The sequence below is a fragment of the Eumetopias jubatus genome, unplaced genomic scaffold (assembly GCF_037043125.1).
Source record: "Eumetopias jubatus isolate StellerSeaLion01/CBP00866 unplaced genomic scaffold, mEumJub1_p1.0 scaffold_7, whole genome shotgun sequence".
Taxonomy (NCBI): domain Eukaryota; kingdom Metazoa; phylum Chordata; class Mammalia; order Carnivora; family Otariidae; genus Eumetopias; species Eumetopias jubatus.
Window position 1 is genome coordinate 64,559,043 of NW_028274813.1, and position 17,641 is coordinate 64,576,683.

A 17,641-nucleotide genomic window follows, 5' to 3' on the forward strand; every position below is an offset into this window, starting at 1 on the left:
TTGCTAATATTCAAAATTAGCAGGTTTGAACCAAATAATATTTCAGGTTGTTTCCAGTTATGTGAATTAACCCAAAGGGCATGAAAACTGAGCAAGAAATCGCTCTTAAAATGCAGTAGCAAGTTTGAAAACCTACCCTGAAGCAAAGAAGATTGTTCTTAGGGTAAAGGTCACAGTCCCAAATGAATTAAGAACTAAAATTTAAGCCTATTTCTAATAAGGCTATAGTAGCAACGAAAGCTTTAAAATTCTAACACCAAATAGAGAACTGATTCCTGAGCTTCGACACTGAAGACACACAGAGGTTTTGATGTATTTTTCTCTACTGGCAGGGCAGAGATCAAGAGGAAACTGAGCAGGAAAAAAATCAGGACACTGAGGTCAGCACAGAAGCTAATCCTAAAAAATGTCAGAGATGGATTGGGGAGAGGAAAATAGAAAATGGAGGACTCGGTTCATAAATGTATTACCTGTGTTGCAGGATTTCCTTATAATGAGATCATCTTCCATGACATGGTACCCAACTCTGTGTTCTTTCCAACCATTCTCAACAATGGTACAGATGCAAATGACAGATAAAAGTCTTCATCTTTCCCAACTAAATAATATTAATCTTTGCCCTGTCTTCACACATTTCATTTTAATGTGAAACTCAGTGTTTGTTTTTCCTCCTGACCATTTTTACTCCAGCGGGATTAGGTAGCTCGTTTCCAGACTCACTTTTTTCCATGCTTGATATTTACCACTTCCCTATGTAGCCAGCACCATGCTCGATATGCTAATGACCATGCTCTACTCAAGGCAGAGTGGGTGCCTGGTGGGACGACCACACATGAGAAGGTCATTTTTCATCAGTGTTTTAACACCTGCAACAAGATTATCAACCTTACATAGAATGACTCTGTTTACGGATGTTTTTTAAATCTCTTCTTAAAATGGAGAAATGATTTGAAGAAGTTCTCCTATCTCTACCTCCCTCTTAAGCACACATTTCACAGAAAAAGGAACTGGGAAAGAACGAAACCTCACAGAATATTTAAATAGTAGGTTCAAAGTTGGGGAATAGGATCAGCAAGAAGAAAGGCAGATGAAATGAAGTCAAAGTTTCACTTATTTTTGTCTCTGTCCATGGAGAGAAGACTGCTGATTTAGAGTCACTCTGGCCTGCCTTAGACCACCTGACATGCAGATGTAACTCCAAGGTAAGATTCCCTGGGCCAGCAGGTTTTATCCTGGTGCTATCATCCGAATAAACCCTCTAGGCTTACTCCAGATTAGGTTTCTGACCCCAGAAACTACACAGGTGGCATCTCCTTATGATTCACTGAATCATATGCATCACTTCATGATTAAAACTGAATCACTTGCTGCAAGGAAATTTGGGGAAAATTAGTGTAGGTTTTTCTAGTCCCTGTGGTGGGCAGTGAGGAAGAGACTGTAAGTGGCTGTGCTATTTGCCAGAGAACAGTGCCCGCCGCAGCAACTAACTCAACCAGAAACCCAGGTGCAGGGCCTAGAGACCCTGCGCCCTCCAATATGTATCAAAAATCCCCAGATGTGGGCACCTGGGTGGCTCAGTTGGGGGCGCCTGGGTGGCTCAGTTGGTTAGGCAACTGCCTTCGGCTCAGGTCATGATCCTGGAGTCCCGGGATCGAGTCCCACATCGGGCTCCCTGTTCAGCAGGGAGTCTGCTTCTCCCTCTGACCCTCTTCCCTCTCGTGCTCTCTGGCTCTCATTCTCTCTCTCAAATAAATAAATAAAATCTTTAAAAAAAAAAAAAATCCCCAGATGTGAGCATTATAAAGGAAAAGTATCATTTGGGGGAAGGCCAGGGCTCTGTTTTTTTAATTAAATGCTGTTGCATTAAATGGATAGGTCTTTGCTAATGATGAACACACTGTTTGAGAGAACATTCAATGAATTCAATTAATTCTTGGGAAAGTTTTTAGAGCTTTAGTAGAAAAGTTAGAAAAGAACATTCCACTTAATGTCACTTCTGTACTACTACATTACAGTTAAGTATCTAAATTAACACAGATCAGCTTCCTGAGGTTCTCATGCCCCCGCCCCACAGGAGCACAGCGTCCCCAAGCAGAGAGGGGGGTCTACCTGAAAGACCCTGTGCCAAAAGTGTCTTTATAGCAAGACCTCAAAGTAACTCGAAATCTGGGAACTTCTGCCCCAATAGATGAACATTTAGATTTTTTTTCAGAAATCCCTGCTGGTCCTCTGGAATTCAGTAGGGAGGCTTTGAGGAGGAAAGGAACGTGGCCTGCAGTACTAAAAGGGCAAAATGACATACTTGCTAGCTTTCATATAACAAGTTGAGCAAAATCATAGGTAAAAAGTTATTGAGTGCTTAATGTGTGCCATGAAGGGAGCTAAGTTTTATATACATTATGTCATTTCATCCTCATAAAAACTCAATGGGGTTTAGAAAGTGAAAGGGGCTCAGAATTAAGAGTCCACAGAGCTGGTAAATGGTCGAGAGAGAGCAGACCACCCAGTTCTGTGGGACGCCGGAGCCCAGCTTCTGCCCCACTAATTTATATGCAAGCACTTTAAGACCACATTAAAAGCTCTCTAAGAATGAAGAAATCTCCTGGGTTATGTGCAATAAATCAAAGCTCCTAGGAAACTTTATATGCTATTTAGAACCACTACCAGTGTTGATTTTTCTCAAGTCCTACATTACTTTCAGATGCCCTTCTGGAGCTCAGGCACACAATTGTTAAAAAAAAACAAACAAACTTCCCTATAATTCAGGTATCCAGTGTTTTATATGCACATAGACAAAAAGACCACATACACACAACCTCCATGCACACCCCACAGATTCAAACACACCCCACAGAGACACACAAGACTATATATCCACATACATGCAGACAAATACACCACAGATATACAGGCAGACCAAAAACACACCACACAGACACAAAGACAGACACACATACACAGATAGATACACAAAGGCCATCCACACACAGTATCAAAAATTCTTCATGCAATTTTGTTTCTCCTTTTCTACTCATGCCCCAATCCCTCTCCCGTTTCCACCATATTCATCATCTCATTCCCATCTCACCTCCTGTTGCTGGTCTGTTCTCTCCATCCCACTGCATCCCAAATCAGGAACACAAGCTCGTTCCCTTCAATTCCCCAAGGCAACCACCAATACAAGACAGTTGTGATTAATGAGAAGGGACATTACACCATGTCAAAGCATAGCCAATGGATTAAAATTGAATATGGGACAATTCCTCATTTTAAATCCTCTGCATCATTTCTGCTCCTCAGAATATCTCATTGATCTTTTCTCCTCATCAAGCCTCCTCACCTCCCATGGTGTTTTTCCTGTGCCCCCCTCTCTGAAGACCACCCTCACTCCTCCCTCTTCTCACGGTCCCAGGCCCTTCACACAGCCTCTTTCCCAGGTCCCCACTCTTCCACTCACCATGGCCACCGATTCCATGTCCTTAGACTTCACTTTTTATTCAAAGCAGGCTACTAAGGTATTTTCCTGAAGAGGGCCAATTTTCTACTTCGGAGAAAAATTTTGCAATTCCCTTAGAAGGCAGAATTAACTTAAAGCAATTGTGGTTTTAATAGCAATTATTTTATTTCTTCTCTCCATATATTCTTAGAATGTTTTTGCTTAGTGAAAAAAAAAATCATTAGCAATTCCCATTAAAGCAATTTATCCAATTTATCAAAAACCAATTTGTTCATATGACTGTTATATATAATAGCTATTTTCCAAAACATTCTCAGGTTCATATTTTCAATACTATAGGAATCATTATCCAAGAAATAGGATAGTTTGGATCATCAAATACTCTGATTCATGGAGGATTATCAAAACACTACACATGAATTACCAATTTTCAAAGAAGTAACATAAAACACTGGCAGGGTTCCCCACCTGCCACAACTGAGGCACAGTGGGAAATGTTGATAAGAAATTTAACCCTGTAAGCCTCCCTTTATCTTCTGTTTAAATATTGTCTTTAGGAGGAAAAAAATAAATGACTTTTTTATAAAGCTCCTGGCATATAAAAAGTATAAGATAAATATCAATTCCTTGAATTCTCTCCCTCTTTTCCTTTCCCAAGTAAGTAAGAACTACCACTGTATTCAACAGTACATGTTCCTCTTTGATGATTTTGAAGGCACTTTACAATCTTTTGGTGGGGGGCCAGAGGGAGAGGGAGAGAGAGAGTCTTAAGCAGGCTCTCCACGCCCAGAGTAGAGCCCGAGATGGGGCTCAATCTCACGACCCTGAGAACATGATCTGAACCAAAATCAAGAGTCAGATCCTTAAATGACTGAGCAGCCCAGGCACCCCAGCATGTCACCCTCTTATGGTGCCCTAGCCTAGGGCTCCCAAATGAATACCGGTTCCTACCACATGCTAAAATACTAGCATTTACTACATATAATAATTAGCTCATGGGAGAAATCTAATTATAGCTCTGAATGATTACTGATTTGCAGCAGTTGTTAATTTTGTTACTCAATTTCATTAGCAACATTTGCCCTGACCAAGCCTTAGTCAAGTAAAACTGATCCTACATTGCCTTATTCAAGAAGTTATGACCATCAAGGAGGGTCAAACCTATGGTTCATTTCTAAATAGAAGATGTTTAGCTACCTAAATTCATTACTTCAAGTCAAAATATCCCAAACATCATTTCTTTCACATTAATTTCATCTGTAGTATTTCTATCTTGGATGCTCAAATTAATCTGATCTTAATTCTTCATACAAAATAAAAATACAAAGCTTAGGGAAATACCTGATTTGTATTATTGTGGAAATATTATATTGGCTATTTTATAATTTTTTTTAAGTAGGCTCCACGCCCAATGTGGGTTTTGAACTCAAGACCCTGAATTCAAGAGTCGCATGTTCTACCAACTGAGCCAGCCAGGGGTCCTTATGTTTGCCTTTTTAAAAATAGTGTCATTTTGGCCATTACTATGCAAAAATTAACTTTTTTTTTTTTTTTTTTGCTTCTTTTTTGTGGTTATTTTCCGTTTCTCTCTCTACAGGTAATTATGGATCTGGTCAACTTTACTGATTTGCTCAATGTCTCTACTTTAGTAAGAAACAGCACTCACTTTGCAGTTCCTGCCTCAAACGTGGTCATTGCCTTTCTGCTGTGCATGTCAGTTATAATAGGTACCATCACCAATGGTCTCTACCTGTGGGTGCTAAAATTCAAGATGAAAAAGACTGTCAATACGCTCTTATTTTTTCATCTCATTCTCTCCTATTTTATGTCAACATTGATTCTGCCATTTATAGCCACCACCTACCTTCAGGACAATCACTGGAGCTTTGGAAATGCCATGTGCAAGGTCTTCAATGCCACTTTGTCAGCAGGGATGTTCGCCTCTATTTTCTTCCTCTCGGCCATCAGCGTTGACCGTTACCTTCTCACTCTTCACCCGGTGTGGTCACAGCTGCATCGAACCCCACGCTGGGCTACCGGCATCATCCTGGGAATCTGGCTCTCTGCCACTGCCCTCGGCATGCCTTATTTGGTTTTCAGGGAGACACAGGATGACCATAAAGGAAGAGTAACCTGCCAAAATAACTATGCTGCATCTCCTAATTGGGACAGCAAAAAGATGCAAACATTAGGGAAAGGGATTCACGTGGCCTGTTTCATCAGCCGCTTCTTGCTGGGCTTCCTTCTGCCTTTCTTTATCATCAGTATTTGTTACAAAAGAGTAGCCGACAAGATGAAAGAGAGGGGCCTGTTTAAATCCAATAAGCCCTTCAGAGTCATGGTGACTGCCATTCTCTCTTTCTTTGTGTGCTGGATGCCCTACCATGTACACCAGGGCTTACTTCTCACTAAGCACCAATCAGTACTTGTACAGGTGACTCAGATACTGACAGTGATAACCATTTCTTTCAATGAGCTCTTTTCTCCTACACTCTACCTGTTTACTGGGGAGAACTTCAAAAATATTTTCAAGAAGTCCATTCTTGCTCTGTTTGAGTCAACATTCAGTGAGGACTCTTTGGCGGAAAGGACACAAAACCTAAATTCAGAAGCCTACATCTAAATTTTGGATCCAGAGGAAACAATGGACTCTTAGTCAATTTTACCACCAGAGAGGTACCCTCTGCTTTTGTAGAATATAATCCCTATATTAGAGACATCTAGGCTGTACCATGGCTAGATCTATGAATATTAAAAGAGCTGTAAGAAAGCAAGCAATGGGTGATGTTGCAAATATAATTATTTTTACTCTGTTTTTATTGTGGTAAAATATATATAACATAAAATTTGCCATTTTCACCATTTTAAAATGTACATTTCAGTGGCATTAACTACATTCACAGTGTTTTGCAACCACCACCACTATCTATTTCCAAAAATTTTTATTACCCCAAAGAGAAACTCTGTACTGATTGACTAGTAACTCCTCATATCCCCCTCCCTACAACCCCTCATAACTTCCAATCTACTTTCTGTCTCTGTGAATTGGCTCTTCTAGGTATTCCATGTAAGTGAATTCATACAACATTTCTTATTTTGTCTGGCCTATTTCACTTAACATGACATTTTCAAGGTTCACCCATGTTGTAACACATATCAGAACCTTATTCTTTATGGTTAAATAATAGTCCATTGTATGTTTATTCCATTGTGTGTTTTGTTTATCCATTCTTCATGTTAAGGGACATTTGGGTTGTTTCTACCTTTGCTATTGTGAATAATGCTACCGTGAACACTGATATACAAGTAGGTGTTTGAGTCTTTGTTTTCAATTATCTTGAATTATTTTGAATTACTGGGTCATATGGCAATTATATGTTTAACTTTTTGAGGAACCGCCCACACTTTTCCACAGCAGCTGTACTGTGTTACACTCCCACCAGCAACGTGCAAAATTTCCACTTTCTCCACGCCCTCACCCACACTTATTATTTTCTTTTTTTCAATGATAGCCATCCCAGTTGGTGTAAAATGGCGCAAATGTGATTCTTAACCTCTGATTTTTGAGGCTATAGGAATACCAATTTCTAAATAACAATAGTGTCTATTGATCTGACTTTTCTGTCACAAAATCTAGTAAATAGACATTTGGAACAAGATCCCTCTTTATTTACATAGCTCCTAAATTATTTAATTGGTATGGACAAAATTTAACATGGGGATGACAAAACACTGATCTTTTCATATCTATGTTAAAGGATAAAGAATTTATACTATAATGTTTTCAACATAAAGATATCTTAAATATCTCTTTTCAAAACCTATAGATTGAACTGTCTCAGAAATATGTGACTAAGATAATTATAAATGTTTAAGAATCTACCTGGGTAATGTCATAACGTATTTAATTTAGAATAGCCATAACAATATTACTTTATCTTCCGTGGTTTTCAAGTTTCACTTCAAGTTCTCGCAATACCTTATAGCACCTAAGTTATGTAGGACCACATAGTATCACTGACATAATTACATTTCTTATATTTAGTTCATTAGTTCTATCTATCGGTCAATAGATATATCAATCAATAGATAGGTCTATCTAGTTCAACTGATACAGAATGCAGACATTTAGGCCACAACACACACTCAGTCCCTAAATATTCCAGCTGGCTTTGCACAACCCATTCCAAACCACAGGCATATATCCTAGTCAGAAATCCCCAGAATGGATGATATTAATTACAAGGGGTTACAGGAAGGAGGGAAAATTAACCTTCATTACTTTTTTTTTTCCAAGAAAAGTAATAGTAGTTTGTTACCCTAGAAATGCTGCTAATTGACTTGGCTTCACTACCTCCCTGACATCTGAGGGCTTGGTCTCTCTCTCTCTCTTTGAATAAGAGGGACAAAAAGCTTCAGGTAGATGACAGCTTTCATTGTTGGCCCCTATGTCACGCTTTTGGAGCCGGAACAGTTTTCCCAGAGCAGGAGTAGGACTGACCACCAGGCCGTGGCTCCGAGTGTCCCTGCAGCAAGCAAGGACCAGTGCTTCTTCCCGCCCCACACTTGCATATCCTGACAAGCCCCTGAAGTTTATGATGCAGGACTCGAGAAAGTTATTGGATGGAACATATGATTCTTTGAAACAAGAATAGCATGGGAAACCTAGAAGCTACGTAGACAGCCTTTTGTCTCCCTCCTCAAACTTGCCACAATAAGAAACAAGGAAGTGCTCTTTCCTGGGTTTTTAAAAAAATATTTTGTTCCATCTCTCTGTGGATTGTAAACTCCTCAAGGACACAAGAAGCCTATCAGTCACACTATTTTCTTTTCTATGACTATTATACACAATTGGTATCCGAGAAAAGATACTTAATGAAAATTGAATATGGGTAATCACAATGTGTGATTTGAAAAATGACCTTAGGTATAAAATAATAAGATTGAACCAGATTTTTTTTTAAAGATTTTACTTATTTATTTGACAGAGATAGCACAAGCATGGGGAGCAGCAGAAGGAGAGGGAGAAGCAGGCTCCCCGCTGAGCAGAGAGCCTGATGCGGGGCTGGATCCCAGGACCCTGGGATCATGACCTGAGCCGAAGGCAGACACTCAACCAACCGAGCCACCCAGGCGCTCCTGAACCAGATTTTTATTTAACAAAGATTTACATCACACTTACCTTGTGTGCAGGCATGATTCTGTGTGCTTTACAAATCGTAACTCACTTAATCCTATAGCAGTTCTCTTAATTAGGTCACATTTTTATCCCTACTTTACAGATGATGAAAGTGATGCACTTGCCCAAGGCCATAGAGTAAGCAATTGGAAGAGCCAGTATTATAAGCCCCGGCGACGTGGTGCTAGAATCCACGCTCTCAACTATTATACCCACTGCCTGAGGTCACTGCTAGGAGACCGAAAGGCTGGGCTTTAAGCCCAGATCTACCTAATCTGTTTATTTCAACAGAAGTCACCTTTTTGGCTGCAAAAATCAAACAAATGCCTAGAAAATGTCAGGATCCACACACAAAGTAAAAGTTAAAAAATAGCATTGAGCTTGTAATCAGAAGATCTGGGTGATAGTCTGGCTTTGCCTCTAGTTTGGTGTTTTATATGAGGCAGGTTATCCAAATTTTCTGGGCCTTAGCTTCCTCATCTATAATATGGGGACATCTCTTAATGAGATTGTGGAAGTGAAGTTACTTCTAAAATATAAAACACTGTATCGATATATTATTAAGAGATTTTTTTTAACTTATCACTTTAAATTTTAAGAAAATGGGATGTAGGGGAGCCTGGGTGGCTCATTTGTTAAGCGTCTGCCTTTGGCTCCAGTCATGATCCCAGAGTCCTGGGTTGGAACCCCAAATCATCAGGCTCTCTGCTCAGCAGGAAGCCTGCTACTCCCTCTCCCACTCCCCCTGCTTGTGTTCCCTTTCTCCCTGTCTCTCTCTCTGTGTCAAATAAATCTTTAAAAAAATATATGGAAAAAATGGGATGTAAACTTAAGAAAATTCTCCCAGAATGTATTTTTTAACTTCCCATAAAACTATGGTTAACTTTGAGAAAACCTACCCATTATAGTTGTATTGATCTCACCAACTTCCTCACTCTTACAAATTCTCAGAACCCAAGGTTTATAAACAAAGAATTAGTGGCTTTGCTTTTGGAACTCATGTTTGGAGACAGTCTTTCAAAACAATGTGCTTATTAGCATCCAATTATATAAACCTGCTTCATTATATCAGGATCAAACAGGCTCAAGAAAAGAATACAGAGATGACTAGGGACGCGTTTCAAATGCCAGCTTGAGTTCTTTTCTCAAGAAATGGGTCCTTGTTTTAATGAGAGGAATGGGCTACCCAGCTGTGAACATATAGGAGGGATTGGGGTTTAAGGTAGCATGGTGTGCACAACAGAAGCCAAATCCATAGCCCTGAGAAACTAGGGGCAACAACTATTTACTCGGAGAGTTTATGTAACTGTCCCCTGAGAATCTGAGCTCTGAGAATACAACAGTGAAAAGATACAATCCCTCCTCCCTACCTGTGCTCTCTCTCGCTGCATGAGAGAGAGAAAGAGAGTGCAAGCATGAGTGGGCGGGTGGGGGGGGAGGTACAGAGGGAGAGGGAGAAGCAGACTCCCCGCTGAGCAGGGAGCCCGATGCAAGGCTCAATCCCAGGACCCTGGGATCATGACCTGAGCCAGAGGCAGATGTTCAACCAACTGAGCCACCCAGGCGTCGTGTCACTCGTGTTCTCTACTTCAGTGAATGGAGCCAGCTTCTGCTACTGCTCCCACTGAGCCTCGAACCCCAGCAACTTGGTTCTACTGCAACTGCTGCTGACACCAATGGCACTTCTGCATCAAGTCTAGAACTGTCCTTTCCTGAAAGCTCTACCAACACTGCCATGAGGAACATAGAAGTCCCATGCAGAGCCTGTTTATTCACATTGCACACTTCCAAATTTAATCTTGCATGAAGGTATCTAATTGGCATGCCTGCATCCTAGCTGCAAAGGAGGCTGGGGAGCTGAGTTCTGGTTTCTACCTGAGAGGGGAAAAGGATGCTCCTATCATAGGAATTTCCCCAAATATAAAAGCTATTCAAAAGATGATGATGTCCATTGAATTTAACCTAAAAACTTTTCAAAATGATTAGCTTCAGGAAGAGAAACAAAATTGCATCGTGCTGAGTCCTGTCTGGGAGGTGAGAATCCAGAGGCTCTGGGAGTAGCAGCTCTTTTAAACTTGCGGAGAATTAAGGAGTAATTCCACCTCCTTCTTCCCACAGAAAGTAACTCTAACACATTCTACTAATTAGAGATTAATTTGTGTTAAGGGACTGCCATTAAAATGCAAATATACCTTTTAAGAAGGTTACCTTTCATTCACAAGTTAATGGGAATTACCTTAATCAGCTTCACACCCAGCAGAGTGCACCTAAACACAGTACTTAAAATATTAGACTTTGGGGGGCGCCTGGGTGGCTCAGTTGGTTAAGTGTCAGGCCATGATCCCGGGCTCCTGGGATTGAGTCCCGCATGCCCCTCATGGGGCTCCCTGGTCAGCAGGGAGCCTGCTTCTCCCTCTGTCCCACCTGTCCTCCCCCTCCCTGAGTGCACTCTCTCTCTCTCAAATAAATAAATAAAATCTTAAAAAAAAAAAAAAAAAGAATATTAGACTTGGATTGTGGCCTAAAGGAGGGAAACCTTTTGAGTTGGAGGTCGAACCTGGAGCGTACTTTAGAGACACTGAGGGTCCTGTATAGGGAAAGGTATTCCGAAGAGAGAGTCAGCTGGTGACTAAGAAAAAAGTTGCCTAGTTGTGATACGGCCCAGAAAACTCAGTTTATGCCAAATTGTTTGGGTCGAAGACCTTATCTTCCTTCCAGTTAAGGCCAGTCACCCCAGTTTAGTTTAACTTGGGGTTTCCAGGAGGTGGTTTCCCTTTCAAGTCCTGTCCTTCCCCTATTGAGAAGGAAAGAACACACTGGTGGAAAGAGAAACAGTTTTTCTGATGCTCCCCCATTGTTTTCCTTGTCTCTTCACTACATTCTGAGGTCCCTGAGAGTAAAACCTGTATCTTATTCCTCATATATTTCCAGCACCTAACTTGGTATCTAACATGATAGATAAATGTTTATAAGCCATTGGATAAATACATGCACTTATAAATTAATTCTGGAGTTGGAAGTCTCTCTGTGAGGTTTTTAGAATGTTCTTCTTTAAGCCAACTAAGAATCTACAGTATTTCTTTCACTTCACTTGTCAAAAGGAACAGACAACCAGAGAGCTGCCATCTGAGAACACTAGCTTTCCCTTTTCCATCTCAAGCAAATGCAATGGAAGATTAAGGTGTATATGAACAATTCATTATTGAAATCTCTATTATTTATTCACTTGCTGCTGGAGTTGGTATGAACTTTATTTAGTTACAACACTCAGAAACAGTAAACGTGATTCATTATTTCTTCTATATCAAATCAAATCTGATCCCGAGTCCCTTCCCTCATGGTCCAAAGGATTCCATGAAAGCTTAAGGACTTGGGTCTTTAATAGTCTCCTGTGACATGCCTCTTACCCAATTCTGTAAGACCCCTTAGAAGCAGCAGCTCCATCTCTTCCTGCCATGCAAGTTGGGCCATGTAGAGGGCATTTTCACCAAGGCAAGGATCCCAGCAACCTTTCTTCCCTAATGTCTTAGCCATACCTCCAATGACTGGAAAAAAGGGGCAGCAGGGGGAGGGTAATGCAAGGACCTTGGCTCATCTTATACTGATAACTCACAAAGTCTAACTTCATTTCTCTAAACTCTTAGAGAAATTAAGGAGTTCCATTAGAAATGTTAACTCAGCTACTTCTGTCTCCCCAGCTGTCATCTTCCAACAAAAAGATGACAAAAGAGTCCCCACTGTGGCCTTTAAAACCTCTTCAGTCAGTGAGCTTGGTGTTTTTTGCTTACCTTCCAGATCCACGTTCAAGCATTCTCCACCTTGCCTTCTGCCCTGGAGCCTGGGTCAGCAACAGGTCCCCTGCTTCCTAGCTTCTGGTAGGGTTTGCCAATGGGGAACTCTGGCAGAAAATGCAAAGAAGATGGAGAATGGGGTCAGGTATTTATTTCCCTAACTGCCTCCTAAAAAGGTCAAGTGGAGTTGGCTGAGCTTCTTGGCAGAAGGTCAACTCCTTCTCTTAAGGGTCTACGTAAGTCTCTACCTCTTGATTCCAGACTCCCTCCCTTTCTCTCTTCAGACCAGGGGGTGTGTACCAAACATATCAGTTGCCACCATGCCCTGGGGTTACTATACTATCCCTGTGGTTCCTCTACACCCACACCTTTGTAAATAGTTCCTTGTAAATAACACGTTCCCAGATTATCCTATTTAGAATGTATTTGATTCCTGATGGGACCCTGACTGATACAGTTAGTGTGATAACATAATTTTTTTAAGATTTTATTTATTTATTCAAGAGAGAGAGAATGAGAGATAGAGAGCACGAGAGGGAAGAGGGTCAGAGGGAGAAGCAGACTCCCCGCTGAGCAGGGAGCCCGATGTGGGACTCGATCCCGGGACTCCAGGATCATGACCCGAGCCGAAGGCAGTCGCCCAACCAACTGAGCCACCCAGGCACCCAGTGTGATAAAATAATTTATATTTTTTTCTTTTACTATAAATAATATTCTGTATCTTCTTTTCAAAATAATATATTTGTGTATGGCATTTACTCATGAATGTCAAAGAACTATATAAAAGATAATTCCCACAACATTTCTTGGTAGAGGAATATGAGACGAAAAGTTTTAAAAGAATAAAGTTGCAACTCTCATACAAATATAAAATCGACATGTGTCAAAGATTTTTATTTCATTAATATTTAACTCAGTAAGGAAGAAACCAGTAAGATATTACAACCAGTTCAAAAGAGGGCTCAAATCTCCTGTATGAAGAATTCCAAATAATTTACGCAGATATCCCCCACTCAAAAATGTGGATACTAACACTCCTTGAGTATGGGCTGTGTTAAGGGATTTGCTTCCAAAGAGCATATTGTGGAAAGGGGAGGAAGGCTTAACTTTATACTGGAGAAACCTGGCAAACACCACCTTAGCCAGGTGATCAAGGTTAATATCATCAGCAAAAAAGACATGTTGTCTGCATGTACCCCTGATATGATGTAATGAGAATGGCACTTCAACTCTGTGATCATCCTTCAAAAACCCATAACCTTGGTCTAATCATGAGAAAATACCAAATTCCAATAGAAGGGCATCTTACAATGTAGCTGACCAGTATTCCCCAAAACTGCCAAGGTCATCAAAAACAAGAAAAATCTGAGAAACAGCCAAAGCCTGAGGAAACATGATAACTAAATGTAATGTGGTATCCTGGATGGAATCCAGAAAAAGGATTTAGTGGAAAAACGAACAAAATCTGAATAAAGGATGGAGTTTAATTAACATACCAGTGCTGTTTCCTTAGTTGTGACAAACATACCATAGTAATTTGAGATGTGAATAAAAGGGGGAATTGGGTGAGGGGTATATAAAAACCCTGTACTATTTTTGCATCTTTCTACAAATCTAAATCTGGTGTGCAATTTAAAGTTTATTTTCAAAAGAGAGAGAAAACTCAAGGTGCTATACATGTATGGTCAGGAAAGGAATGCTGAAATGAATTTACAAAAGGATGCAAAACGGGCAAAATCAGTCAGCATCCACAGAGTAATAATCAAATTTTACATTTTTATGGACAGGAATGATTTGCTTACAATTTGTGTTCAACAAGTTAACTTCTATCTCTAAAGAGTTGTAAGACAGCCTAGTCAGAGACAAATCCTATATAGCCGTATAGGACCAAAGGAATCCCCAGAGGCTCCAGCATTCCCTTAAAAGGATATCTAGAAATCTCTTCTGCCCATTCAAAATTTTCCATAGTTTTTTTCCTACAAAGGATGCAGGTGTCCAAATTATAAAAAGCCCTTACAGGAGTGCCTGGTTGGTGCAGTCAGTTAAGCATCTGACTCTTGGTTTCGGCTCAGGCTGTGATCTCAACGTCGTGAGACTTGAGTCCTGCATCGGGCTCCCTGCTCAGCGTGGAGTCTGCTTTAGTTTCTCTCTGCCCCTCCCCCTCCTAAAATAAATGAATAAATCTTTAAAAAAAAAAGCCCTTACAACAGCTGGCCTGACTTGACAAAATGGCTAACATGAGTTTACAAATATTCAAACGGTTATGCAATGCTTTGCTAAGTTATTACAACACTATGGACAGAAAAATAACCCAAAGATCAAGATAATTTATCAGCCTACCAGGGGGAAACCGTACAGACTGCCAGATATCCATCACTGCCTTAGAGTTAAAGCACTTGCAATATCAAGTTACTTAGGCAACACACCAGCAAATGGTGCAGTAACAAAATAATTTTAAAAAGCAGTTGAACAAAAGAACAATCAATATCACGTTCCAAATCCCATCCCCTACCTGGTTGTACAAATTAATCATGTTAAAGATAGACTCAGCTCTTAGGTAGGGAACTGTCATTTTCCCAGGCCTCGTACTTCTATATAGAGGGGCTTCGACTGGATTAACATTCCTGGCCTCGGTTTCTGCCTGTGTAGGAATAGACTCCACGACAAAATATATACCTGCAGTTTGGAGCATTTACCTTTGGACTTTTTGTTTCAGGCTCTTATTTAAATATGTTTGTTTCCTCTTTCCTCACAGTTTTAATGCATGTGGCAAGTGTCTTAAAGCCAGAATCCACAAGGATCTTTCCAACCTCAGTTTCCTGTGTGCTGGTAGAAGAGTGACTATCTCTTATAGTAAATTAGTTAAGAGACTTTTGAATGTGACCTAGTATACATGCTTGAACGCAAGGGCAAAGGTGTCGATCATGTCCTATGTGAGAATTTCCACTCTGTGTCACAGCAATATTTATTATAAATGAATTAGTATTCTGGTTCTACCCCAATTCATGTGCATTTTAGTTAGTGTGAACTAATTTCTCAGAACCTGATCACCTCACTAACCACTGAAAAAATTAAATCTTGGAGCTTTCAAGTGGGGGGCTAGATTTCTCCCAGCCTCTGTAAGATTAAAACATCTACCTCGGGGCACCTGGGTGGCTCAGTCAGTTAAGCATTTGCCTTCGGCTCAGGTCAGGGTCCTGGGATTGAACCCCACATCAGGCTCCCTGCTCAGTGGGGAGTCTGCTTCTCTCTCTCCCTCTCGCCAGTTCATGCTCTCTATCTCAAAAAATAAAAAATAAAATCTTTTTTAAAAAAACCGAACTCTAAATCAATCACTGTACCATATCAGAGGGCCTAGAACACATTCCTACATAACCCACTAACCGTACAGTCCCCTTTTAGCATTGTAACAGTTCAAGAACTATTCCTGCTCAGTGATTTCTTGCCTACTCTTATGTTCTTGTTCAACCACCACCCTCCACTAGAGCCAACTTACTGATGCACTTCACCTTTTACTTCTTCTTTTTTTTTAAGATTTTATTTATTTATTTGACAGAGAAAGAGAGAGAGCACAAGCAGGGGGAGAGGCAGGCAGAGGGAGAGGGAGAAGCAGGCTCCCCACTGAGCAGGGAGCCCAATGTGGGGCTCGATCCCAGGACCCTGGGATCATGACCTGAACCAAAGGCAGACGCTTAACCGACTGAGCCACCCAGGTGCCCCTCACCTTTTACTTGACTTGAAGGAAATTGTACAACGTGCGCCACCTCAACATTACATATGATATGAAAGAAAATTCCAAAGTGAAGTAAACATTGCTAAGAGAATCCCTCAAAAATAGGGTCAGGGAGTATGGAAGAAGCAAGGCATATGCACGTCTGTTTCAATTTTTGGAACACCCTGGACTTTTGACTTTTGTCAATTTCACCTCTGCCACCTTCTAGAACATATCCTTCTACTTTGGACTGGAATAGAGATAATGTAACCTCTATCAGCCAAATAGTCCATTGTTTATTAGATAGTTTAACTCTGTCAGCACCAATCACAATTCAATCAAAGGAAGTCATATAACCTCCTGGGCTTTGCCTTTATACGTCTGCACTTTCCACTTACAATTCTGAACACACTTTCAATTTCAGTCCACTCTGTGGTTCCAGGACTGTAATCCCTAAGACCCCAAAATAAATGCTCCTGGCTGCTTTACAGCCTCTTCTTCTTGCCTGACAATGGGTATAACTGTTTTATAACAAAAAGTGATGTATCTGTGAAGACTGCTGCATATTATATCATCTCAGCACTCCAGGCAAAAACCACTGTTTATCTATTTGTTTTCAATTTACCCCACTGGGACTTACTGATAAAATTCTATTTTCTTTACTCCTAGTGCTTTATGTTTATTCACATTCTATTATTTTATTGCATGTATGTCTTGCCTTCTTAAATTCTTTGTGGAAAGAGACTAGAAGGTCAAAAAATAAAATACAGAAAGGAATATTTTAGTGCCTACTCTCTACTGCCCTCTGCAGGTGGAAGGAAAGAATAAGTGAGTCACAACCTATACTACCTGCAGTAGTGTCCAAGAGATTCTCACCTAACAGAAAGGTTTAAAGCAACCGGTGACTTTTGAGAGATTAACCATCACCAAGCAGACTCCACCTATTCACAGGACGGATGTCCCAATTTGCTAAAGTCCCTTCACCGTGGAAAGATCTCTAGGAACCATATATCCTATTTTCAAGAAAACTTGCTGTCTCCTGTACTCATATACAAAAGGACGTCATAGTCCTCTCTTACTCTGGGTCAAGGCTAAGGGCCTTTATGTCAAATTCCCTTACAGCCCTGTAAAACTTGAGTCCGGGAGTGAAGAGAAAAGAGATTCAATAGTTATAATGACACAAAGGCACAAACAATGCAACTTGTCTGTGCTTTGCCGACAAATGTCAACGAACGCAGGAACCCCTGCAATGCAGCAATCAGAGATAATGGGAGATTTTGCTTTTGGTTTTTACAGAAAGTGTAAAGCAGCCTGCAAGATGACCAGCAAACAGGCAGCGTCCATTTTGTGTAGAAAGGACTGTTGATTATGCATGGGTTATTTTCTTCAGTCACACTACTTTATATGGATAGCAACACTGTCAGTGATGTCATCTTCCAAAACAACAGGCCCGAATGTATAGGCATATTGTGCCAACTGAGCCCAAATCAATGACCTGAGTA

General features: G+C 40.6%; 1 protein-coding gene across 1 annotated transcript; it reads left to right on the top strand.

The window, feature by feature from the left end:
• The first annotated feature begins 1,049 nt into the window (after positions 1-1,049).
• On the top strand, positions 1,050-6,231 carry GPR33 (G protein-coupled receptor 33). Its single transcript, XM_028114895.1, has 2 exons — positions 1,050-1,202; positions 5,055-6,231. Exon 2 carries the CDS (start codon positions 5,061-5,063, stop codon positions 6,078-6,080), a length of 1,020 nt encoding a protein of 339 aa, XP_027970696.1. The 5' UTR covers positions 1,050-1,202; positions 5,055-5,060; the 3' UTR covers positions 6,081-6,231.
• The last annotated feature ends 11,410 nt before the right edge of the window (positions 6,232-17,641 follow it).

Coding starts and splice junctions, on each gene's coding strand:
- GPR33 (XM_028114895.1), top strand. CDS start 5,061: ATGGATCTGGTCAACTTTACTGATTTGCTCAATGTCTCTACTTTAGTA.